This window comes from Psammomys obesus, unplaced genomic scaffold (assembly GCF_907164565.1).
Source record: "Psammomys obesus unplaced genomic scaffold, mPsaObe1.curated_primary_1811, whole genome shotgun sequence".
NCBI classification, from domain to species: domain Eukaryota; kingdom Metazoa; phylum Chordata; class Mammalia; order Rodentia; family Muridae; genus Psammomys; species Psammomys obesus.
Genome location: NW_026589732.1, coordinates 2188415 through 2213977, shown reverse-complemented (window position 1 = coordinate 2213977; position 25563 = coordinate 2188415). Strand labels below are relative to the sequence as shown.

The following is a 25563-nucleotide window of genomic DNA, read 5'->3' as shown; positions in this document are numbered from 1 at the left end:
CACACACACACACACACACACACACACACACACACACACACACACACCACGGCCCCTTTCACTGATCTAAACAGGAGCTAAACTGGAGAAGGTATTCCGCATGATAGCACGCTTGCCCGTTGTCCTGTCTACCAACCAACACACTGTTGCTTCTCTGGTTCCCACCACCTTCTTTCTCCAACATCCAAATCATGTTCGTTTCTGAGAGTTCCAGAGTAAGTCGCTGAACTCCAGAACACTGGCCCCATCTCCTTTCTCCTCGAATGACAGAGTTCTCCTTCCATGTCTTATTCCTTCTCTTGGCTCCACAGCTTCTCCCCAGCTAAGACTATGCTGAATCATCTTCCTGCCCTCTTCTAGCTCTTAAGTCAGTGCTTAGTCACAGGAGGTATTCAATGAATTCTTTTTTAAAATAAATTCTTAAGGCACATCATAACACCAAGTGAGTTATTCAATGCTGCGGAGAACTTTGGTTGTCCTTTCAAATCCCTCTTCTTGGGGCTGGGGGGTGGCTCAGTGGATTAAATGCTTGCACAGCAAGCATGGAGACCTGAATTTGATCCCAGCATCCACATTAAAAGTACAACATGGTGGCACATGCTTGTAACCCCAGAGCCAGGAAGGCACCTGATGTCAAACTCTGGCTTCCACATATGCTTGAGCACATGCACGCGCGCACACACACACACACACACACACACACACGCAAAAAAATTGGTGACTCTTGAGGAGCAAATAACCAAGGTTGATTGTTGTCCTCTATACATGTGGACACACACACACACAGGTATTTATACAACCAGGTACACTAAAGTAATTAATTAAGAAATCATTCTCCCCTCTTTGGTCACACATTCCCCAGCCCTCTCTTTAGGTGTGGCCACAGGACCCCGTTTGGACAATGGACAAGGAGCAGAAGGATAGGTGCTATTCTACACCTAGTCTAGAAAAGCCTTCCGCAAGCATCTTCCTATTTTCCCTTCCTGCTGTTGACTGGGTGGCCATGAAGTCCTAGAACACGGAGGCACATGATAGAGGATGCTGGGTGTCGGAGTGACTGCAAAGGGAGCTGCCTTTCCTACCTGCACACATCCTCAGCCACTGGCATCTAGAAAGGCATTGATACTTCCCTATAATCTAGTTAACACATTCCTTCAAAACCTTAACAACAGACGGACTCTAAAGAAACATCATCTTCCTGCCTTAAAAACAAGCAAAGATAACTAGGCTTTACTGTTCGTATTCTGCATATTGTAGCTGCCTTTAACTCAGCCATTTTATTTCCCATGACTTAGAGTAGGTACAATGTTTTGATTTTATATCTTATAAAACATGGAAGTGAGACTTAAACGCTGAAAAGAAGAAAATGAAAGATATTTCAGTTTTGATCCATACTGTAAATCAATTCTACATTTTCACTTTTGTCTTTAGTTCATCGAAATTATTTTTGAAAGAATCAATTACCTGCCAGGCAGTGGTGATGAATGCCTTTAATCCCAGCACTCAGGAGGCAGAGGCAGGTGGATCTCTGTGAGTTCAGTGAGGCCAGCCTGGCCTACAGAGTGAGTTCCAGGACATCCAGGGCTACACAAAGAAACCCAGTTAGTCAGTGCTAAATGCCATCGCATAGATTTTGTTTTGTTTTGTTGAGACATGCTCTCACTGTGTAGCACCGGCCAGCCTGGAACTATACGGAATGGGTTAGCCTTGAGCTAACAGACACCCACCTCTGTATGGGGTTAAAGGTGTACCCACCACCAGTTTTATTTGTGCTGGGTTGTTCTCCTGTGGGTGTCACCACATAGGTAAGGGGTCCTTGCAGGTCAAACCGCTGAAGCACGGTACTTCCTTAACTCACCACGTTTCCATTCTGACCCAAGCTTTAGGTACACACAGCTTGTCCCAAGGACTCGGTAACCACAGTCTGGACACTGCTCCGGTTACAAAACACGAGAGGATTTTCATGGAGCTACTTACAAGGTACAGACAGATGAATGCCAGCACAGAGGTCCCGATCATCCTGCTGGGGAACTGGAAGCAAGGGTCCCACTCATACACTCTGGTTTGAAACCAAGACTTCTCTCTTTCTCTGTGAATGAACAATCACACACATAAAAAAAAACATTAATAATAACAGTGGTCAAACAGCTTCTTACTTTCCCTCATCTTTAAAAACAAAGGCTGGAATTTAAGGGGGTGGGGCAACAGTTCTCAAAAACAAACAAACAACAACAACAACAGAAACTCCAACTTCTCTTGCAGCTAAGAGTCTCTGACTAGGTTCCGCCCCCCCCCCCAACCCCCCGTGTGTGATACAGGACTGTGTGTGATGAGGGGAGACTCCTAGGTGGAGCTGAGACAGACACGAGCCCCTTTCACTCTGCCTTGTTTTCTGCTATCCTCAGAAATGCAGACTAACGTCTGGTCCAGGCTGGAGTTCAGCAGCCACGCTGGACCATGAGACAGCGCTGAGGAGGAGAGGCATACGCTAAGGTGCTGGCACAGAAACGCAGGCGGCTTGTCTAGGGTCACTATGGTCACTATGGACTGCTCACCTCCAGAGTCCTTGTATGTGAGAAAGTCATACACCTGGGTCTTGATTCGAATGTTTTGACATGGGTCTCCTAAGCTAACTCTGTGGAAACTTTGCCATCTGGGACAAGATACCTCCCTTCTCTGGGATCTAACCAGTAAGCATGACGGCTGAGACAGAGGTGGGCTGGGCTGGACCATCTCAGAAGCTCTGGTGGGAAGCTAACCATCCCCACCCCTGGTCTTACCTCTTAAGTAAGGCTGTCACTACTCCCTGTCCCAAGAAACAAGACAGGAAGTACGTGACTCAGGCTCAGCCAATCTCTGTAGGCCAATCATCTAGACTCAGTAATTATTTTCACTGCCCTTTGATCCAAGGAAACATATTTTAATGACATTTTTTAATGAAAAGTGAAATGTCCCTTTCCTCTTACAGTTTGGAGATTGCAGTGGGGAGGAAGCCCACTCAGAGTACACCTCAAGCAGTTAAGAACACTGTCAGGAACACTAAGGAGACATAGTTTTGGAAATGTCTCTTAAGCCTCTGCCCAGTTAGCCTGGAAAGGAGTCTTTAGGGTCCTGCTCCCATCCTGGCTGCCACCCGGCCTTGGATTGGTTCTTATCAGCGCGACTCCTGCTGTGCCGCTCCACCATCTGGCAGGAATCGAGGGTTGGGGGTGGGGATGAGGGGGAGATAGAGTGGGCAGAGGGGCGCTTACTGTGGGCGGGGCTTGCTCAAGAGCAGCTTCACGTGTTCTGCCTGGTGAACCTCTAGCACCGACTTTTCTGGCTTTTCTTCCTGTGAGGAAGGAGGGAATGTGGTGGCTCAAAGACGCTCACTAGGTTTGGTTCCTTAAGGGGTCATGGTCGTGGAGCCAGGATTTGGAAAAAAGCTTAGTGGTCCCAGCAAGGGTCATCCATAGGAACAGGCTTCAACTTTGTCAGGCCCCTGCTTTCCCCAAAGGCCGGAGGGCTGGCCCTTCTCCACTCTCCTAGCCCAGGCTGCGCCAGCCACTGCTCCAAGAAGCTTGTCTCCCTCACCAGAGAGGCTGTGCAGGAAAGCCTGTGAGAGGGAGTAACGTGGCGCTGCTGCCTGGGCTGCTGTGGGGACAAGGCTGGGGAAACCAGTGTTGAGCACTCACTGCCTGCAGCTCCAGGCCCAGGTGGATTGGCAGAGCCTTAAGGAACATGTACAGGAAACGACCCAGCAGGAAACCCAGGCACAACAGTGAGGGCCAGTAGAAAATGAGGGTCTCGAACCTCCCCAGAAACTGCAACAGAAACAGAGTGGGATGTGGAAATTAGCAGGCTGTCCTGAGATAAGGCCGGCTCCCTCTGTGAAGACATAAGGCTAGGACTCTGCTTGCCCAGCGGCTCCTAACAGGATCCACCTTCTCTGCACAGCTAAAGCAGTAATCAGACGCTTGGTCTACATGGTCAGACAATCTCTGGTCCCTCCCACCCCCCACCCCATTGACCAATCCCTGCTCTCCTCTCCTATGGTCAGAAGGATAGATGGATTTGGAGGTCAGCGAAACTGGATGGAAACCTTTGAGCCCTTTTATTTTATGAAAATAGCTTTTATGTTTTGTTTGTTTTAATCTGGGGCAGAAAATAAATGTCACTTTTGGGAAATATGAGAGACTAGGAAACAGTAGCTAGATGGAAGGAAAGGAAGAAATAAAAGAAAAGAGAGGAATAAAGAACGGAGGGGGGAGGAAAGGAGAGGGAGGAATGATTTGTAATTACCACAAGGTTGAGAGTTGGGTAGTGGGAAATAACAGGCTTCTCAAGGGGGTGTTTGCAGGTTTTGGGTGTTTTCTTTTTCTTTCTTTTTAATGCTATTTTTTTCTTCTTCCTCTTTCCCTCTCTGCTTTCAGAAAAAGCTAGGGACTCAGTGTTTACAATGTACTGGTTGGTTTCATGTTTTGCTATATTCTGGGGTCCTTGTGTTTTGCTATATTCTGGGGGCCTTGTTCCCCCAGGGGAATTGGACCTGATGCTATGACATAGGGTACAGAGTCCCTGAGATGGAGGTGTCACAGTTTCCTTTCATCTTTATCCAGCACATGCTTCTGTCTTGCTGTGGCCCAAATAAGCATTTCCCGTGTTCCTCCCCATGTGTCCCTCCACAGTCTTGAACGAAGCTTAACAGATGGCAGTTTTTAAAGAAAGATTCTGAATTGGAGGTGAGATCCTGTCCTCTCCCTAGGTATCCATCAACATTTTGAATTTCAAAGGCACCTCTGGGAGACTGAGAGGTCAACAAGGTCAACAGGACTGTGACCCAGATTCCCATGACCTGGGATCAGTGAGGAAGAGGCTTCTCCCTGGGCAGAGGTTAGCCAGGAGTTCCCAGTCCCAAGTACAGATGTGGAGGGAATGCCCAACCTCTTGGGAGTTCTAAAAAAAGCCACTCCTGCTTTTCTAATTGGGCTCTGTCACACTCTTTATCACGTGCATCTAATTGTCTACTGTTAAATCCTGGGAAGGGTTAGTAAGTTCTAGGCCCAGATAACCTTCCAGACTCCCCCACACCTTCCCAGCAGCTCTGCTAAGTGCAGTGTGGCCCCTGAAGGCCACTGAAGAAGAAAGGACAGAGAAGAAGCACGCAACTTGAGGGTGGTGTAAGCCTTTTCTTTGGGGAAACCTGCAGACAGGAGGCCTACGTAAAGGCCCACTGCTGCTTACAAGCTGGGGTAGTTATGTGGTAGAAGGAGGGGGTCTAAGGGGGAGGATTGGAAGGAGGTCAAAAAGCTTCTGCTTTGGCCCCAAGTTGGCCATTGCTAGGGGTGGTCGGTTAAAGAGTGTCCATTGATAATAAACATCTTTCCTGGCTGGCCATTCCTGGGATCCACTGGGCAGGGCAGGGAAGGATCTAGAGAAATACATTCACTTACTGATAGATACCAAATTACGCACTGCCTGGAATTATCACAGTTCAAACAAATGGAGCTTTTACAGAATGACGGACCTGGCTAACAATATCCTTTTCATTTTGCTCCTTTTCTGGGTTTGGAGAACTAGCTTGCAACTTTCATTAACTCTGAGAAGGGCGGTGAACAGGTGGTCCTGCTGGGAAGGCTGACCTGGCTCAGGATGTTCAGTCACAATCTCAGGGCCACCCAGCTCTGGGCTTCGGTTTCCCTACCTGTTGGGGAGGGGATTGGGCATTGCTTCTGCATAGCTCCTGTCACTCACTGCCCCACCTCGGCACAGGTCGGTGTTGTCTCATTTCATCCTCTTGGCTCATCAAACCCACTTTATAGGTGAGGAGACTATGCCAAGTAGGTCACCGTAATCAGCAGAGCAGGAAGGTCAGCGGGGACTTACCTGCCCGTGGGGGCACTGTGAGATCTGAAGAACTGTAATCACAAACCTGCAAGAACAGAACCAGCCCAGAGCAGCCTGGTGAACACAGCCCAGATCCTGCCTGCCCCGCCCCCCACCCCAGGACTGTCAGCTCCTTCCTGACTGTGCCTAGCTAAGCACTATGTCTGCCAGGTGGGGACACATCTCAGAGTTCTTGCAGACAAGGGAGGAAGACACAGGTGCTCCTCCTCTCTCCCTCTAGCATCCAAGGAGGCAGAAGCCCAGAATCAGCAAGGGGTTTGTCCAAGCCACTTACAGACAACAGAGCCAGGGCAAGGTCTCAGGTCTCCTGAATGTGGCTGAGGCTCTTGCTGAATGTAGGTGGCTGGGTGGGGGAGTGGGAGCTAGGGATGGGCCTCAGGGACTTATAATGGAACTGTTCCCAGGCAGGTCACTCGGTTGACAGATGTCTCCTAGTACCAGCTCTGCATAAGTATGCAGTGCTGAAGTCATTCAACATGAGCCAAGTGCTCTCTCAGGTGGAGGGAAGGTGCCCTACACAAGGAATAGGAACACAGAAGCTCAGGGGCCAGAGTCCATGAGGACTCTAAAGAATGGCTGTTGAGTGAGTAAATGGAGAGATAATGGACTGTAGGAAACAGTGTGACTGAAAGTGTGTGCTAGACATCCTTAGGGACTGGAGGAGGAAGAGACCAGGTGAGGATGGCCTTGAATGCCAAGCAGAGACATGACAACTTTCTCTAGGAGAAGCCATAGACATGGGGCTCCTACCTCCTCTATGGAGACCTTCTTGGTTTCCAGAAGTGAGTTTTCCTTAAACCCTGGCTTCTAGGAGTATTCTAATCATGAGAATCCCCTCAGGAAGCACCTGGGGTCCTGGACAGACCTTTGGAAACCTCAGATGTACTCCCAAGAAGCCACAGTGGAACAGTGGGCAAGTCACCTCTGCCCACTGTGGGCCTTACTGTTCTCCACAAGGAAGCTCAGCCTAGCCTCCCCCTCCCCCCACCTAGAGTTCAGCCGTGGCCAAAATGGCCAGAAGAAAGTAAGTAGAGTCATCTTACCAAGTCAGGGAGTAGCCAAAGCCCAGGATGGAGCTGACCAACCGGAACTCTGAGGACAGGCAGGCAAAGAAGGGGAAGTAGGACAGGCCGACTTCCATGCCTCCGATGAAAAGCACAAAGGCTGTAAAAGACAAGGCCAAGCCATGTGGGATCCTCTGCTCTCTGCTCACAGGTGACCAGGAGAGGTGTAGTTCTGAGCTCAAGCCAGTGCCTAAGCCAGGACCCTAAGAGCTGACTTGGGCGAGCTCTAGGGCATGGCAGAGGAACACAGCAAAGTCCTTCCTTCATCCTTCCTGCTCCCCTTCCCCTGGCACGAGCCGGCTGACCATGAAGGCGAAGACTGGAGTTCTCTATACATAAGTATCTCACAGTGTGGCCGTCACAGACGGATCAGCCAGCAAACCAAGATGGCTGAGAGGAAGGCACCCAAGTGCAGCACAGAGGCCCACACAGGCATGCTGGGCATACTGGAAGCACTCTAAGGAAGATTATGGTCACTGGTCCACCTTTGCAGACCTAGAGCACTCTCTATGGACGTGATGGTCACATTGGTCCCACCACCGGCTAGCTCTGAGATGGGTTGACAGCATCCAGGAAAGGCTTAGTCGTCCAAGCTGACCTCTCCTGTGTGTCAGCCTTGAGCTGCTCCTGGACCAGGCACTGCATGGCAGCAATGGTCAGGGTTTTCGCTTTGAGACACTGACAGTACAGTGGGGAAGACTGGCAGGAAGGTGGTCTGAAATGAGCTGCAACAGGGTTCGTTCATCCTGCCACAGGGGCACAGACAAAGCCAGGGACATCCCATCCCAGGGAGGCAAAGAATGGAGCAGCCTTCCTGGAGGGGCTGACTCTGCCCCATGCACTATGGGAGTGTGTACAATGGAGAGATGGTTCTGTGATTGCATGAGAGCTCACCAAGCCTACAGAGCAGAGTAGCTCCTTAATATAAGCACGGAGAGGCTGGGGAGCAAGAACTCCAGCCAGTGGTCAAAGTATGCAATATTCCTTAAAGAGCCCCAGAAATCGTTGCTGTCAGAGGGCAGCAGGCTCAGGGGACTGTCTGAGGAGGATGAGGAAGACTCTACTTCTGGTGCCCTTGTCTAAGATACCTGTGAGTCTAACTCAAGGGAAGCTCCCCAGGCAGGCTGTGATGATTTGTGGGCTACCAAGCATTGACCTTGGGCAAGGAACAGGTTAAGAAGAATGTGGCCACTCACAGAGTTTACCCCACCAGACAACCCCCACGGCCTCTGGGAGCAAGTATGTCCAGATAATGTACCCAGGATGTATGAGGCAGCCCCGGTACCTTGGGCCCACTGGGGAAATTTCAGGGGCTGGTAGCCTTCTGAGAACAAGAACATGACCTTATTGGCTGTGGCCCCAAAGGCAACTCCATAGGACCACCGGTTACTGAAAGTCCCCACAAAGTCCAGAGGCCTGTAGACAACAGAAACGGTGTGTGAGTCTCTGGGTCACCTCGGAAGCAGCCATCCTTGCTGTTAGGGGAATTGTGGGAGGGTGGGCTGCTCACTGCTCACAGTCTAAGCACAGATTCAGGGCTCTACAGTGAGGAAGATGCAGTCCTTCCCATAGAGGACGTCCAGCTCTAGTGGGGACAAAGTAAGGACGCTAGGAGTCATGGCACCTACCAAAACAAAACAAGCTTTCATGAGATTTAGATAGTGCTCTGCTGACGTGTGTGTGTGTTGCGTGCATGCGTGTGCATCTTCTACTTTTTAAAAGTTGATTGTGTGCATTATGCGTATAGAGGTCAAAGGACGACAGCTTGTAGGGACAGGTTCTCTCCTTCCACCATGTGAGGATCTAGTGGTGGTCACTGGGCATGGCGGCAAGCACCCTCATCCGGTGAGCCATCTTGCTGCTCCGACAAGTTCATGCCCTTGTTCCCATGCCCTGCCCTTCATGTCACCATGTGCTTAGGAAATTATGAATGCTGCTGGGTGGAGCCTACAGGACCTTAGGGGGAACTCAGGCGCAGTACAGGTTTGCAGAGACACATCTTGTCCAACTGAATTCCATCAAGAACCAACCATGATGCCTAAGGTGTATGTGAGACGCGGTTTTCCCACGCTCAAAACAGAGATAGAAGCCCCCTACTTTGCTTATCACAGAGTCATTGCAGCGAGCAAATGAAGCTGGAGAGTACCGCATGCACACAAGAGGGGATGTATTAGTTACTTTTCTGTTGCTGTGATAAAATACCCTAACAAAAGGCAAGTTGGCAGGGGAGAGGCTTATTTAGACTAACAGTTCAAGAAGGGATACAAGCCGCTTTGGTATGGGCAACATGGCACCAAGAGCCTGACGCTGGCCACATAGTACTGATCACACTTCATCTGTGCCCAGAGGCAGAGAGAGAACAGGAAACCAGGCCCAGATATACATTGTCAACGCCTGACTCTAGTGGTGCACTTCTTCCAGTAAGGCTCTTCCCCTGAAAGGTTCCGTCACCTTCCCAAACAGTGCCACCAGCTGCGGACCACGTGTTGAAATACATGCGTCTAGGAGGGACGTTTCTCATTCAGCCCATAGCAGGGAGTATTAGTCAGTGACACTGAGAGAGGACAGAATGAACAAGAGAACCAGGGGCTGTGACAGGAGTCAGTCAGGTGAGTCATGGTAAGGTAATTCCAGGAATTTTAACATGGCTGCCCCATCAGTTCTGTCCGTTCCTTTTATGCCACATGTCCAGGGTGGGGTTAAAGGACCTTTATCAAATCAATATGACAGTTAATCCCGAATGCCAGTTTGATGAGATTTAACACCATGGCAACGTGCCTCTGGGTACATCCATGAAGCTGCTTCTGGAAACGTCTAGCCAACCAGCCCTGAATGTGGACAATACCATCCTGTCGGTTGGGATTCTGGTTGAATGGAAAGGAGAAAGTGAACAGAAAACTAGCTTCCATCTCTCTCTGCTTCCTGGTCGCAGATGCGGCAGTCTCTCGCCTCTGCTGCCATGACGACCTACTGCTTCTTAAACTGTGGGCCAAAGTAAACCCTGCCTTCTGTTGCGTTTTGACAGGTGTTTGGTTCTAGCAGTAGAAAAAAGCAACAAGCCCAGCCAGTCTCAGCCCTTTGCTGTCCCTGGGGGAGGCATCAGGAGGCCAGCTGCTTCTCAGAGCTGGTGCTCCAGCAGCCTGGGTGTTGTGGCTGGAGTGCTCTTGCCTCCCGGCTTACCCTTAGCCTCAGTTCTGGCATCATGGCTGATGGAACTGATGTAAAAAAAAAAGCCCACGACCTGGGACAGTCAGCAGCAGTACAATAAATGCTAATTGACAGTAGTGATGGTGGTGATGCTGACAAACGATGCTGATGGGGGTGATGGAGTCATGAGACAGAATAATTCAAACTCAAGAAAAATGCGCTAAGGGGGGGGGGCAAGATGCAGGACGGCATAACTAGGAAGACTCTGGAAGCCAGGCAGGATCTCATACATGCTTCATGAAGCCATCCCAGCCGGACGGGTGGCTGCTTTCAGTCGCTGGGGATCTTTTGCCTCTTGTTTCCTGAGGTGGCCACAGTCCCCTGAGTGGGAAGGCATATGGATGTAGAATGTTTCCCACTGTCTCGTGTGTTTGAAGACCTTGTTCCAGCCAATGGTGTGATTTTGGAAGGCTATGGACCTTCAGAGAAAGTCCTGGATGGCAGAAGCAGGGCAGGTCCTTGGAAGGTTGTAGCTCCCTGACCTGGCCGCCATGTGAGGACCTCTGCCACACACTGCAGCTGCCACAAACCACGCTGCTCCAGCCTCTGCACCTTACCTTCTTCATCGTGGTGGACCATACTTGCCTGAACTATGAACCGAAATAAGCCCCTACTGTCTTAAGGTGCCTCTATCTCATAGTTTATCATAGCAATGAGGGAATACCTTTCAAGGAGGGTCCTTTCCATGATGTTCTAGGTCTCCTTGAACCGTTTCTTCCTATCTGGGCAGCCCTGGGTGTCCATAGTGTCAGTGACTTGCCTGGTTCCAGCCTCTCAGAGCATTGTTTGGGGGAGGGGATTGAAGGGTAAGATGAGCACAGAGGAGAAGACTGAATCCTTGGAGTTACCTAGCCTTGTACTTTGTGTTGGGCCCAACCACAAAGTACCCCAAGCGTCAGGAAATGACACTGAATCAACTCACATGATAATTCCAAAATGGTGCCCCAGGAGGTAAGAGGTGTTATCCCTTTGTCTTCGATGCTCTCGTCTTTGTAGGAAAGACAAGATCAAAATGATGATGAGCTGTAAGGAGATGACAGTGTGTCAGGGGACCCAGTCTCCCTCAGGGTGGCCTCAGTGTCCTCACAGAAAGAGAATGTGCCGGCAAGGAGAGAGCTTGAAGTGTCTGTGATGCCTGTGGTACTTCAGAGGTACCAGGCAGTTCTGTACTGACCCTTCCTCTGTATGGCCCTGTACAGGTAAAGGTTCAAGTCCAACTTCCATCACACGCTGGCTGGGAGGGAGGCACATCCAGGCTGAACCTTGGTTTCTGTCTGTAGAAAGGCAGCCATGCCTGTTGGGTTTCACAGCGTTCTTCCCTTTGTTTCTGAGGACTTGGTCATGCTCTTAAGCACCAGATGCGGATTCTTTATTCTACTTTTTATCAGAATCTTCTGGAAACTTGTCTGCATGTGCTCTCTGTATTTCCTTACCTCTACTGGCCCCTCAGACCCTGTTGCTATGTTGAAAGAGCCATGGCTGAATTCACCAGCAGCTGTCACACCTACTACTTTGGGCAGTGCCCCATTCCAGCTCCAGCTCCCAGCAGTTCTCCAGTGCGGCCTGCACCTCCTCCCTACACCCTCTCTCCTGAACTTGGTCCATTGTGTGCTTGCTTTCCCATTCTTCCCCAAGCCCCTGGCTAGGTCATTCTTACCCTGGCTTCTGGATACAGAACTCCCCGAGGCTTTGTCTAAGCCCTATTTTTCCTTGTCCCTGCTCTCCTCCCTAATGAAAACTTTTTTAAAATATTTATTTATTTATTTATTTATTTATTTATTTATTTATTTATTTATACAGTATTCTATCTGCATTTGTGCCTGCAGGCGAGAAGAGGGCCCCAAATCTCATTATAGATGGTTGTGAGCCACCATGTGGTTGCTGGGAACTGAACTCAGGACCTCTGGAAGAACAGCCAGTGCTCTTAACCTCTGAGCTGTCTCTCCAGCCTTCCCCCCCCACCCAGTGAAAACTTTTGATGACAGAAGATTCACAAACGTGAGCCTCCAGTCCCAACCCTGCTCACCCGGGAGCTCCCGACCCCTTAGGCTACCCATCAGGCCTTTCTGCCGAAAACTCCTCAAATTCAGCATGATTTACACGAAACTCACGACGTTCCTGTTGCCCCTTCATCCACCCTAAACCTGGACCTCCTGCCCCACCCCCTCCCCATCCTGGGGATTGACTCTTCATTACGCAGGGCAGAAAGCAAGAGCTTTACCACTGAGCGACAAGCCCAGCCCTCATTTTGCTTTTTACTTTAAGATAGGGTCTAAGTTGAACTCATTCTGTAGCTTAGACTGGCCTGAGCTTTCAACCTTCCTGGCTCAGCTTCTCAAATCGCTGGGATCACAGGCCTGTACCATCAGGCCTGGTCTCCTCACTTTCCTGAACTCATGGGTGGCAGATGCCATTGTCCCTCCAACTGCACAAGCCCAGGAGCCATCCTCCACTGCCTTCCCTGTCCTCCCACAGGGCTCTTTCCTGCCCAGCCCCTCCCACCGCCTAGACTTTCAGGTCTCAGCTCTAGCTTTCAGTTTCTCCACTTTGCATTGATCCACCCTCCACAGGGCCTTTGTACATGTTTTCCCCTGTGTCTGGAATGTTCTTCACTACATCTTTTAAGATGACCTTAGCCCTGTCTTTATTTCTTTAGAAAAGTCCTTCCTGGGAGCTGAGGCGATAGCTTCGAAAACCCCTCACTGCCCAAGCATGAGGACCTGAATTCAATCCCCAACATCCACATGAAAACAAACAGCAAACAGATGTGATGGCATACATCTACAATCCCAGAGCTGGGGTGGTGGAGACAGAGAGGCCCCTGGTTGTCTAGCCAATCTAGTCTAACCACCAAACCGCAGTCCCAGTGAGAGGCTCTGTCTTAAAAAACAAGGTGAGGGCTGGAGAGAGGGCTTAGTTAAGAGCGTGGTTAAGAGCACTGCCTGTTTCCAGAGGACCTAGGCTCGATTTCAGTGCCCACATGGTGCCTCACAACCATCTGTAATCCCAGTTCAAGGGCATCCAAGGGCATCAAACATACATGTGGTGTAGTGAGGATTCTGGGATTTTGGTTTCTTTAAAAATTACAGAAATATTATAGTATGTTTTCATTTTAATCTGAAGTGTGGGGTTACGAGGCTGCTTCACAGAGGTTGACTCTGATTTGCCTTGTGCTGTAGCAAAGGTGTACTTTTGCCGGGTGCAGATAGTTTCTGCCATTGTGTGACATTTGGAATTCTGGGAACTTTTCAGAGGGTGTAAAAATGCTAGAGCCCCGATAGGAGCAGTTGTCAGTGGTTGTTGATCATTCATGGGGGTTGGTTGTGGTTTGGTAGTAGTCATGCACAAAGGAAAAAACAACATCAACTAGAAATTAGATATCCTGACTTGTAAGGTCAAACTTGTCCCAAGGAACTCCAAGCTTCTAATCTGCAGGAAGTAGTCTAAGATAACGTCACCTCCTTTCTGACGCCTGATCTCTTTCCTTTCCTCTCTCTTCTTTTTTCTCTCTTATCTAGTGTTAAGGGGGTGACATGGTAGAAGAGAAGGGGTTGAGAAATATGGAAGAAAAAAGAACAAAGTAGCAAACACCAGTTACAATGTGGTGCACGGACATGCAGACAAAACATTCATAAGTATATTAATTAATTTTTAAAAATGAAAAACAAAACCCAAAGGTGAACTCTCCCTGAGGAACAAGTCCCAGGATTACCTGTGACCTCTGTATGCATGCATACACATCTTCATATGCACCTGTACACACATCGACAGAGAGAGAGAGAGAGAGAGAGAGAGAGAGAGAACTCCCTTTCACTCTGCCAGAAGTTTCATATCTCTGGCTCTTGGACCCAAATGCTTTCTTTTGACTGTGTGCTTGGATTCAGGCTGTAAGCAACAGAATAGGAGTTCTGGAAGGAAAACCATCTGTTCTCTCCCCTGAGTGACTCAGGCCTGCCCAAAAGCTGTATGGCGGAACATCACAGCTCCCTCCCTTCCTTCATGACCCTCCCTCTACTGCCCCCGATTCTGTAAACCCCTCCCCCATGTTCCCCTACCTTTACTTACTGATGGGATGAGGGAGTAATGGAGGAAGACCTCCCCGTCTACAGAGTAGTCACAGGTGACATTCAGCTGCCTGGTCCTGAAAAACAGCCATAAACCAGGATTGCATCATCTATCAGTCACTGGGACAGCACTGACTCAAGCCTGAGGTATTTCTCTCAGGAGTATGGACCATCTAAGCTTCCTTACTTACATTTCCAAGACCCAACCTGCTCACTCACTGTCTTCCCAAATGGACTATGCTCACATGGCTCCGGTGATCTATTTAGGATCCCTGGAGTTGTCACCAAGACCCCTCCCCCCCAACCATGTCTGGATGACATACTCATGGGTAGATTTGGGTTTTGTGGGGTGTTCTTTTTAGGGAACACTACAGAAATGCCTGACTTTTTTTACAGTTTAAGGAAAACTGATGATGGTGAAAACCCTTAACTAGAGTCCTTCCCACCTTTCCAGAGCCCTGGAAGGGCCCCGTGTGGGTGAGCAGACTGAAACTGAAGCATCATTAACTCCCCAGGAAGTCAGACTGTGGACCTAGTTTTTCACAGCCAAGGTTAGAAACACAGGTGAGCTGCTGGGGCAGGAGGGAAGCAGGGGGGAAGCAGGGGGGAAGCAGGGGGGAGCAGGGGGGAGCAGGGGGAAGCAGGGGGGAGCAGGGGGAGCAGGGGGAGCAGGGGGGAGCAGGGGGAGCAGGGGGGAGCAGGGGGAGCAGGGGGCATCCATCACATTGCAGACGTCCTCAGGTGCAGCACAGGCTGGTGTGACCTCAAGTCAGAAACACGGGGCATCCTTCCCTGAGAGGAGGTCCTCTCCGTCACAGCTTGCTCCTGACTCCGCAGGACCGCCGTGGCCTGTTCTATCACTTCTCTGATCTTTGCCCTTCCGTTCTTCACTCCAGCACGTCCAGCTAGCCATGTCCTCAGCTTCATTCCACAACCAGTGGCTCCTGTTCCCTCAGAGGTCTCAGGGGAGACCAGAAACGCACACATCCCTGGAATTCTTTGAAATCCTAGCAGCCTGTGCTCATACCTCACCACAGATTGAAAATATCCCGAGGTGAGGCTCAGGCGGTGAGAAGGGAGACACTTTGGCCGTTAGGAAGATAAGAGCAGTACATTCATCACTCTCTCCATCCCATATGAAGCCTTCCACGGTAGGAAGGAAGGGAAGGAGGAAAGAAGGCAGGGAGGGAAGAGCCATACTTAAAAGCAAAAAGGGAGCTATGGTTGAGCTTAGACAAGATCAAAGAGAAAAGGGCAGCAGGCAGCAGGACCGTAGACTGTGGGGCTGAACGGAACAAACTTCACACCCGCACAAGAAGCAAGAGCGGAGCCAGGGAGGTGACTCGGCCGGTAAAGGGGCTTGCCACCAAGCCTGACAACCTTAGTTCAGTCCCCAGGAGCCAGCCACATGGTAGAAGGAGAGAATGGACTCCTGCAAGTCGTCCTCTGACCTCCACGTGCTCCCAATGACGCGCACATGCACACATGCTTGGGCACACACACATACTGAAAATGCAATGGGCAAGAGCAGAGCATATCTGGAAACAGAGCACAGAGTGCTGACATGGCGCTGACAAAGAGAGCAGCAAAGACAGGACAGCTTAGCCCAGTCAGCCTACCTCCAGCCCTGACAATGTATTTGTATCTCCAGGAGAGGATGCATGGGTCAGAGGGACCCCATCAGAAGTAGCACTTGGAGGGAGCCTGGAACTGCACAGCCAGCCATGAAGTGCCCCAGCTAGCAGGACACGCTTCCTCCCCTCCCCACTGAGAGCCAGCCTCAAGCCACACCTGGCACCGGTTACAGCCAGGCTCACGGCACAGGCAGCACATACTCCATGGAACTCTCAAGCACACATGAACACCCGCTCAAAACACAGGACACCACAGGAAAAACTGTCCCGGGAAGCCAAGGACTCAGTGAACTCCCTTGCTCCAGAGGAAGTGGCGAGAAGGCAGATTCTCTCTGGAGTGAACGCTAGAGGGCGCGCTCTCCAAGAGAAATCAGAGAAGAATGCCAAGGGACTGGCAAAAGACACTGCTATCTCTCAGCCCTGGGGATGTGAATATGTAAATATTTATTTTAAATATATAAATACCAAATGTTTTCACATGTAATATTCCATTTAATGATGTAGTAAATGCATATGTATAAAGACAAGAACTGAAAATTATTTTCTACTATAAGCTCTCTGAAAAAAATATTAGAGAAAATTATCTGATGATAAAAACAAGCCTATGAAGAAGGGTTTAAAAGCAGCAGGAACAGAAGAATCGGCAAAAATGGTCCATAGCCAGGTAGATGAATACCTTAAAATTGTTTGTCTGAACTTCACAGAATAGGATGTCTGACCTGGCGTCAACTCAAGCACCAAATGACACCCACATGAAGGACAGAGGGAAAGAAAACCTACAGGACTCTGCTCTCCTGTTTACAGGGGAGTGTAGGCTCTCATCTCCTCCCTTTGTGACAAAAACGAACTTCTAGGTAAGCGTAGTAATAATGCAATGGCTGACCACCAGAAGAGAGTGGCAGAACAGAAGCCAGTAAAAAGTCACGTGAAAGGAAAAGTTCAATCACTCCAACAGTGACCAGGAAGAGAAAGAAAGTGAGCGCAAGACTTGGCATCTAAAAACCGGTAAATAAGCTGCTAGTGGAGGGAAAGCGGTATTTAAAAAGACTTGAAATTCAAAATTGGCAAGGGATCCAGGTTTTCATTCCTCTTAAAAAATCATTTATTTGTTTTGTCCGATGTAGATAAGTGTTTTTCCTGCCTGTATGGAGGCGCGCTGTGTGCCTGCATGGTGACAGCAGAGGACAAGAGAAGGTGCTGGGTCCCCTGGAACTGGAGTTAAGGATGGTTGTGGGCCAGCATGTGGGTACTGGAAACCGAACCTGGGTCCTCTGTCTGAAAGAGCAGTGGGTGCGTTTAACTGCTGAGCCACATTTCCAGTCTCCTGAGCTTTCATTTCTCAAAAGAAGACTTCAGTGGGCCACAGGGGTTGTTAGCCAGTGTGGCGCCTCCCTGAGCACCTAGAAGGCTCCGGAAAGGGTAAGGACGAAGAGAGAGGGTACTGCTTACAGTATTGGTGGGAACTAAAATTATAGACACTGAGGAAAAAACAGTGTAGATGGTCCTCAGAAAGCTCAGCACAGAGCTGGGCATAGTGGCGTACTCCTGTAAGCCTGCCACGCAGGAGGCAGAGGCAGGTGGATCTCTGAGTTAGCCTGATCTACATAGAGAGCTCTCAGCAGCCAGGGCTACATAGCCAGATCCTGTCTAAACATAAACAAATTCATTAAGTGTGGAACTACCACAGCCCGCTACACCATTCCTGGGTGTGCATGCGAAGGAAAGGACAGGAGTCCGCTCCCGCGTTCTCTGTGGAACTTTTTGCCATCGCTAAAATAGGGAATCAGCTGAGGTGCCCGCTAATGGATAAACATATAAAGAAAATGTGCTGGAATATTACTCAATTACAGAAAAAAAGAAAGAAAGAAATCCTTTCACTTGCAACAAGATTGAGTCTGTAGATAGCAGGTTTTGTGGAATAAGCCTGACACCAACAGCAAATATGCTTTAAAAAAAATGATCACAGGGAAGTTGGGAGGCTGGGAAGGATGGGGAGCAGCGGAAGACAGGCGGGGAGGAAGGCGTACAGCTACTGAGGGGGGTACGTTCCAGCGTTACAAGGCACAGAGGGTGGTCACGCTCCGCAATAAGGTACTGACTGCTCCCGTACAGCTGGAAAAGGAGACTGACCTTGCTCCCAACACAAGCCCTGCTCTGGTTGCCACTCAGTGTTTGAGTGTGGAGGCGTGTGCCATCACACCCACAGACCTCTGCTGCTATTGCATGGCAGCTAGAATGTCGAGGTTACAAACAATCATCTGGGAGGGGACGCACCTGCAAGAGGGTCAGGAAGTCAAGGCTGGCTCCAGATATGCAGGGCCACCTGATTTCTTAACAACAACAACAACAACAACAACAATAATAATAAATAAATCCTTAGCTCTCAGCTAGTACTGAAATGAAAGGTGATGCCCCCTGACCTTTCACACTCGGAGGCCCTGCAAGGAGCCACCAACGGTGCTGAGGGCTGAGAGTTGATGACCGTATCTTGCTGCTCTGAGCTACTACGCTTTGCTCATCCACCAAGAACCTCATGGATGAGTAATTCGCTTTTGGAAATTGTACTTGCAAGAAGCGCAAGCCAAGCATGCCCAGAGAGGCGCCTGAAAATGTGAACTAGGACGCAGGTTCTCTCTGTCTCTGTCTCTGTCTGTCTGTCTGTCTCTGTCTCCCTCCCTCCCCTCCCCCTTCCCATTTCCATCCCTCTCCAGCATGTCCTAAGCACTATTTCACTGGATTTCTAGTCCACGATTTAGCTTTTTGCAGGTTAGGTAACATTAGCCTCTTTAAAAAAAAAAAAAAAAAAAAAAAGGAGCCAAAACCAGGATAGGGGTGGGGGGTGGGGAGGTGGGGGCAGCTCCTAGTTGACAGGCTCCTTCTTGTTCCAGACAAAGCACAGCAGCTTCCCAGAGCTCCAGCACCCTGGGCTTTCTTGGCACCCTCTGGAGTCTAGCTGGTGCCTGACACTGAGGGGCTTGGGATGGTCATTGTTTCCAGAAGAACCTTCCGCTGTAGGCTGGAGCCCAGAGAGGGGCAGTGATCAGGGAAAGTCACACGGCTCAGAACTGTTTCAGGTCCTGCTCAGGTTGCCAGTTTCACAGGCGGCAGAAAGAATAGTCCCTGGTTCAGTACAGGAGACAGTCATGGGAAGGGGGGCAGACACATGCGTGAAGTATGTCTGTACAGGACTCGGCGCGCACACCCGATGCCAGGGAATCTGCTTTATGTGGAATCCACCAAATCCACAAACTCTAGCCTTGAAGGGTTGAGGTGGACCCAGGTGTTGCCAAGGCTGGCTTGGGTCCGTTTGGCAGGGTCAGCTGTCACTACCAGGAACTCTGCATGGCATCGTTAAACACCGTGGTCAAAATTTAAATGCAGAATGTGTAAAGTTACAAATAAGGGCCAAAGTAATAAAGACTGGAAATGTCTCATTCCTGGAGACTCTGCCCCCTTCTGCAGGTGGATACTGCCCTCCAGCCAGGGCCGAAACCCAGGGAACCAGTGAGGCCTGCCAATCAGGGCTTCACTAACTGTTCCATAGAAAGTTTAAACGTGATATAAAACATGTTTATAATGCAGCTGTCTAGGCCTGAAGAGGTCATCAGGTCCCCTGGAACTAGAATTACAGAAGGTTCTGAGCCACCATGTTGGTGCTGGGGACTGAACCCGGGTCCTCTGCAGAAGAAGTCAGTGCCCTAACGGCTGAGCCACCTCTCCAGCCCCAAACCTGCTATATTCATAGCCATACACTGTGAGCCACCCAAAAATGATTCTTCTGGATCTTTCTTCCAAGATTCAAAAACTCTTAACTGGCTCAACAAGAAGCAGTTTCTATTGTGGATGGAGCAGGGCCTTCTCACTGGCATCTTCTTGCTCCTTCCCCATATGTCGGACTCATTTACATAAACAAAAGCATCCACCACCGTTCATGTCAAAGCTGGGCTCACTGACCAGCTGCAGCCCGGGGCCTGGACCCGAGACCAGGGATCAGCAAAAATCAGTGTTGCCCTTCTGAGACAGCCAACGGGCTCTGTGGAACTGGAAAAGGAGCAGGGGGTGTTCACCATACTGTGTGTGGTTATACCTATCTGTATACCTAGCAGTATACTCTATAATGAACTCACTTCCAGCTATGCATCTCTATGGGTAAAGAAACCGACATGACATATCTTCCACCATGCCCCTGGCAGCTGTGCTTCCTGCCCTCGAAATGCCTGAGAAAAAAAGAGGGTGTCCACATTTGGAAGATGGAGATAAACATTAACTGTGAATCAGCAGGAGTGGAGTTTAGGGTGAGAACACTAAAGCTTCAGCAGCAGCAACCAGAGGGGTGTGTGCAGACCATAAGCAGAGCACTGAAAGAAAGATCCGGGCACTCCAGCACACAGTCAGAAGGAGGGGAAAGAAGTCAAGATAAGGGCTGCAGAGGTGCCTCAGCCATTGAGACCACTGTCTGCTCTTCTAGAGGTCCTGAGTTAGATTCCCAGCAACCACACGGTGGCTCCCAAGCCAGTAACAAAGGGAAAAATACTTAAAAAAAAAAATACTGGGCTGGATCGATGGCTCAGAGGTTAAGAGCACTGTCTGCTCCCCCAGAGGTCCCGAGTTCAACTCCCAGCAACCACATGGGGGCTCACTACCATCTATAATGAGATCTGTGCCCTCTTCTGGTGTGAAGTTGTATGTGTAGACAGAATATTGTATACATAATAAATAAATCTTTAAAAAATACTTACAATTCAGAATAGACAAGTTATCTAAATTTAATTTCTTAAAAAGAAAAAGAAAAAAGAAAGAAAAGAAAGAAGGGAGAGGAGAGGGGAGCGGGAGCAGAGAGGAGAAGGGAGGGGGGAGGGTGGGAAGGGAAAAGGAGGGGAAAAGAGGGAAGGTAAGGAAGGGGAGGGAAGGAGAGAGGAAGGGAGGGGGGAAGGAGGGAGGAAGGGAGGGGAGGGAACAGGAGGGGAAGACAGGCAGCAGTTACCAACATGAACAAGTGTGGGGCATCCCTGAGCAGTCAAGGAGGAAAGACAGGAGGGGAAAGGATGATCTGGAGGAAGGAGGAGAAGAAAGGGAAGGAAGAGCCCCCCAGCTGTGAAACCTCCCCCTCAATTCCTGCTCATGGAACCCAAACACTAATGTCTCTGGAATCCAATTCCTTACAAGGTTTGTTTTAGTTTTAGGTGTGTTCGGGGAGGGCGGGGAGGGGGGGAGTGACATTGACACAGAGTTTCACTCTGTAGCCCAGGCTAGCCTCTGAGTTGAGGTTCACCTCCAACCTCTGGGCTCCCTTTCTCCGTTCCTCCTCTGCTATAGGCAGCTCTGAGTATAAACAGAATTCCTCCAACTGGGCACCTTCACCCCTGCCTTCAAAGCTCCCAGAAACTGAGGGGGAGAGTGGGGACTGCTGAGAGTCTGAAGCCAACCTAGGCTGTATATTGCATCTGAGGCTAGTCTGGGCTACAGGGTGAGACCGTGTCTTTACAAAGACAGGAGGAGGCAGAGAAGTAAAAGAGAAGGAGGAGGAGAAGCAAGGAAGTATGTAAGTTTGTGTTTAGAGAGCTGAAAGGGACTCCAGAGGCTGGGCAGCCATCCCAGACCTCAGACCCCAGGCCCCAGAGCACCTAACGAACTATCTGGGTGCCCTTCCTCCCAGGATCAGCCCTCTGGCCCCCACCCTCCCCTGCATAGTGAGTCACTGTCACTGGGCTACAATGTCAGGGCTCCCTGCCCTGGGCCCCTTGCCATGGTGAATTGCAGTCCCTCACTTTGTTAACCAGTAGCCAGGGGAACTGCCGACTCTGGCCCCGTGACCAGCCCAGCAACGTGGCCCGGAGCAGGGCGCCTGCGCTCTAATGTCCCAGCTGCCCGCTGGAGCTGCCAGCCTCTTCTATCAAAGAGGACACACAAGGAGAATGACCCTGGGACACCCCAGCTCTGCTGGTGTTGCTGGGGTTCCTGGGGCTCAGAGACCCCCCTGCTCTCAGGTGGTCCCTGGGGAGCAATCCCTAAGAACAGGAGAAAGATTACACAGGGCCCACACATACGCGTCCTGCTTCTGTTCTGTTGTCGTCCTGCCTGTCTTCTCTGTGTCCAGATGCCTCTTCTTGCCTCTACCTCTCTACTTGTCTTGAGTTTATTTCCTGGCCAGGCGTGGCCAGCTCCTGGTTGCTGCCTCTCCTTAGGGAACATGCATGGCTGTTTTCATGCATGTCTGAAAAGCCCAGAGCATCCATCAGGGAAAAATTAGGAGAGCAACTAAAGAAGAAAGGGATCTATTTCTACTCCCTACCATTCTTTATTTAAAGATTTATTTTATCAGGGCCAGAGAGATAGCTCATTGCTTAAGGGCTCTGGGTGCCCTTTGGGAGGACCTGGGTTCTGTCCCCAGCACCCACGTGGAAGCTCACAGCCATTTGTAACTCCCAGGGGATCTGATATTTTGTCCATGGACACAGGGCATACACATGGTGCGAAGACATACATGCAGGCAAAACACCCACACACATTAAAGAAAATGGGGAAAAAAAAAGACAAGTCATAAAAATATTTATTTTATTATTTGTGTGCAGTGTGTGTGCGTGTGGATGTCAAGGGAGAACATAAGAGAGTTCAGTACCATGGAGCTAGACTTATAAACAGTTGTGAGACACTAGACATGGGTGCTGGCAACCAAACCTAGGTCCTGTGCAAGAGGTCCTGTGCTGTTAGCCACTGAGCCGTCTCTCCAGGCCTTCCCTGCCATCTGCCCAACACAGCAGCATTTACCTTCACACCCTTCTACCAAATGGGAGAACAGTAATTCGGACCATTCACCACACGTCCTGTGGCGGGCAGGTGCACTTCTTGCTCCGTTCCTGCCCCTCCCACACCTCCGCAGCGCATTCAGAGAGAGAAAGAGCCCAAAGTGCCCCGGCACAGCCGAGCTGAAAGTCCAACACTTCTAAAAACTTCCAAATAGGGAACATATTCAGACACTTGGATGTGAAGATTCTGATGAGCAATGACACGGTGTGCTATGCTTGGAGAAAAACCTGAGCAGCATGCTCAGGCCTGGGCCTCCCTGTGAGGAGGCCCCCACCATCCAGCCAGGGAGGAGACTATGGTTGAGGAATGGTCTTGTGGAAAAAGGTCAAGAAGGTGGGAAGTGGCTGGCGCAAGATAGGCCGAGGACCCTTGTCACAGCCCACACCGCCTGTCTCCTGGGTTGCGCTGACGGCCCCGTGCATGGAATCACAGGTCAGCCTGCCACAACTGCACAGCCTCTAACCAGCTCGTCCTCATTGCAGGAGTGGTGGCTCGACACGCTCATCAGGCCTCATCACAGACACAGGGCAACTTTGGCTGTCTTCTCCCTCCCCATGGAATCCATTCAGCTCTGACTATAACCTAGACTACCATCATCTTCACTAAGACTATACAGCAGCCTTCTGCTCCATCCTGACCCATCCTCCACGTGGATCAGAGGGACCTTTCTAAAAACCCACATCTGGTGGCATCAGGCCCCTGTCACCTCAGCCTCTCCCATTCTTTCCTAGCCACAGAGATCACTGGGGAGAGAAGGATGGATCTCCTGGCCTCTCCAGCACACCATTCCCTCCCCACATCCTCCAGAGACACCCAGCCTGGCCATTCCACCTGTCCTCCTTTTCTAGAAGATACGTATCAGCCCTCTTTGTCTCCTTGACTCCCTTCTCTTCTGTCTTCTTTGGCATCCCTTAGAATTCTGAGCAGATTCTGGGATCCCAGAAAGACCTGGGCCTGTTTTCTGTTCTTGAGTCTCGATTCCAGCCACCTGAGTCCCCAGTCCTCTATCCTTCCCTTTCCAGTTTCCCTCTGATGTTCTCAGGTCGATGGGCTCACCCATTCCTGTCAGAATGGCTGTTCTCAGCAAGATGGTAGAAAACAAATGCTGCTGAAGGCAGGAGAGAAGAGAACCGTTACACAGATTTGGGGTGAATCAGCACAACCATTGTGGGAGACAGCATGGAAGGCTTCCAAAAAACTGGAAGTACCAACTTCCCTCTGGTGAAGAGACAGATCAAGGAAGTGAAACTGGCACGTCAAAGAGATGCCTGCACCCTTGTTTAATATTCATAAAGGCCAAGATAGGAGTTCACCAGTGGGTCCAACAGCGGATGAGGAGACAAAGAAAATGCAGTGCATCCATAGGATGGAATAAAGAAGAAAATCCTGTCAACATGGATAAACCTGGAGGACATTACAGAAAGTGAAATGAGCCAGAGACAGAAAGACAAATACTGCATGACTTCACTCATGTAGGGTGACTGGAAAAGGCTGACTCATACGAGTACAGGATAGGACAGAAACTAGGAGGGAGAAGGAGAAGGCTGGCGAGAGGGCCCATCGGGGCAAGTTGCAGTTATGAGGAATAAGCGCCGCTATTTTGTGGCCCAGAAGGGTGACTAAAGTTTACAATCAAATACATTATTTCAAAAATAGCAGTGGCTGGGGTGTCTTATCACCAAGAAATGATAAATGTTTGAGGTCGGATCAGAGGGTCATACACAGTTCGAGACTTCAAAGGTACTCCATGAATGTGGACAATTATAAAGTATCAATTAAAAAGGGTGAAGAAAGATAGGGAGTTTTTCAGCAGAGTAAGAGATGAGGAAACCATAGTGAGAAACCTCGGAGCCAGGATACAGTCAGGAGCCTGTAAATTCTTACCTGGCTCCTCACCGCGTCTCTGACTGTCGTGGAGGAAAACTGCCACAGTTCTCCCTTTTCAGTCTGCAGATTAGCCCATCCATGCCTTTCTCCCAGTCTCGGTTAATCACCTGCATCAAAAGAGCTAGGAGGGCCCGGCTGTCTGGGATGACCCACCTCGTGCTGGCTGCAAGCATCTTGCTGAAGAAGGGCTACGGTGGGTGGTGGAAGCTGATGTCCTGGGTGCCTCTCTGTGTCTCAGGCTCCTGCTTACGATGGCTTCTCATGAGCTCGTGTTCTCTCCTCAGTTCGATCCGTAGACCCAATACTCAGAGAAGAGGCAAACATGCAGTCAAACATTTACCCGGGAGTGAAATCAGGCGGCAGCCCTCTTCCTGGTTTCACAACACTGCTGCCTGCTCTGCTTCTCACTCCACAAGAGCAGGCTTCTCTCTTCTATGGCCTCCTCCCTGGCCTCGCTGCTGTTCCTTTCACACTCCCTCCACATACACATACATGCACACACACACACACACACACACACACACACACACACTCAGCTGTGATCCCGGGACCACCCACCCCAGCTGTCTGCGGAGGCTTTGCCTGGCAGCTGTGTGCCTTTGGCTAGCTATAAAATATTATTAAAGGGAATAAACTAGTGCTCTGCCTCCAAGCCGCAAGCCAGGACTGCCCGCTTAGAGGTTCTCCCTTGGACACTGGCAGCCAGCCTCTGGCTTGGAGAAGCGAGGGGAGATAATTCAAGATGGACCCCGGCCACATGGCAGAGCCTGCTGGCTGCCCATCCCTAGGTTTCCTTTCCCTGGGCAGAGAGGAAGGCTGCGACTTGGTACCTCTTCCCCATCAAGCCCAGACTCCAGCCACCCCGGCATCTAGGAGCAAACACTCAAGAAGGATTTTCATGGGGTGGGCGTAGGAGTGCCGGATGGCCCCTCTGCACAGCATGCTGAGGTCTGCCGCTTTCTCTTTCCTGTGGGAGGGAATCACAGGAACTAGGGAACGAGACTCCTTGACAGC

General features: G+C 50.1%; 1 protein-coding gene across 3 annotated transcripts in view; it reads right to left on the bottom strand.

The window, feature by feature from the left end:
* Nucleotides 1–24920, bottom strand: part of LOC129675234 (stimulated by retinoic acid gene 6 protein-like) — a 39434-nt gene extending 14514 nt beyond the window's left edge. The window contains exons 1-9 of one of the 3 annotated variants that reach the window (XM_055605260.1): nucleotides 24703–24920; nucleotides 14223–14298; nucleotides 11080–11180; nucleotides 8236–8366; nucleotides 6930–7050; nucleotides 5866–5911; nucleotides 3675–3803; nucleotides 3252–3331; nucleotides 1978–2089 (exon numbers count right to left, since the gene is read on the bottom strand). In XM_055605260.1, the coding sequence (XP_055461235.1) occupies nucleotides 1978–2089; nucleotides 3252–3331; nucleotides 3675–3803; nucleotides 5866–5911; nucleotides 6930–7050; nucleotides 8236–8366; nucleotides 11080–11180; nucleotides 14223–14298; nucleotides 24703–24722 (816 nt within the window). In that variant the 5' untranslated portion in view covers nucleotides 24723–24920. The other 2 variants (XM_055605261.1, XM_055605262.1) reach the window with 2 other exon arrangements.
* Between the last annotated feature and the right edge of the window lie 643 nt (nucleotides 24921–25563).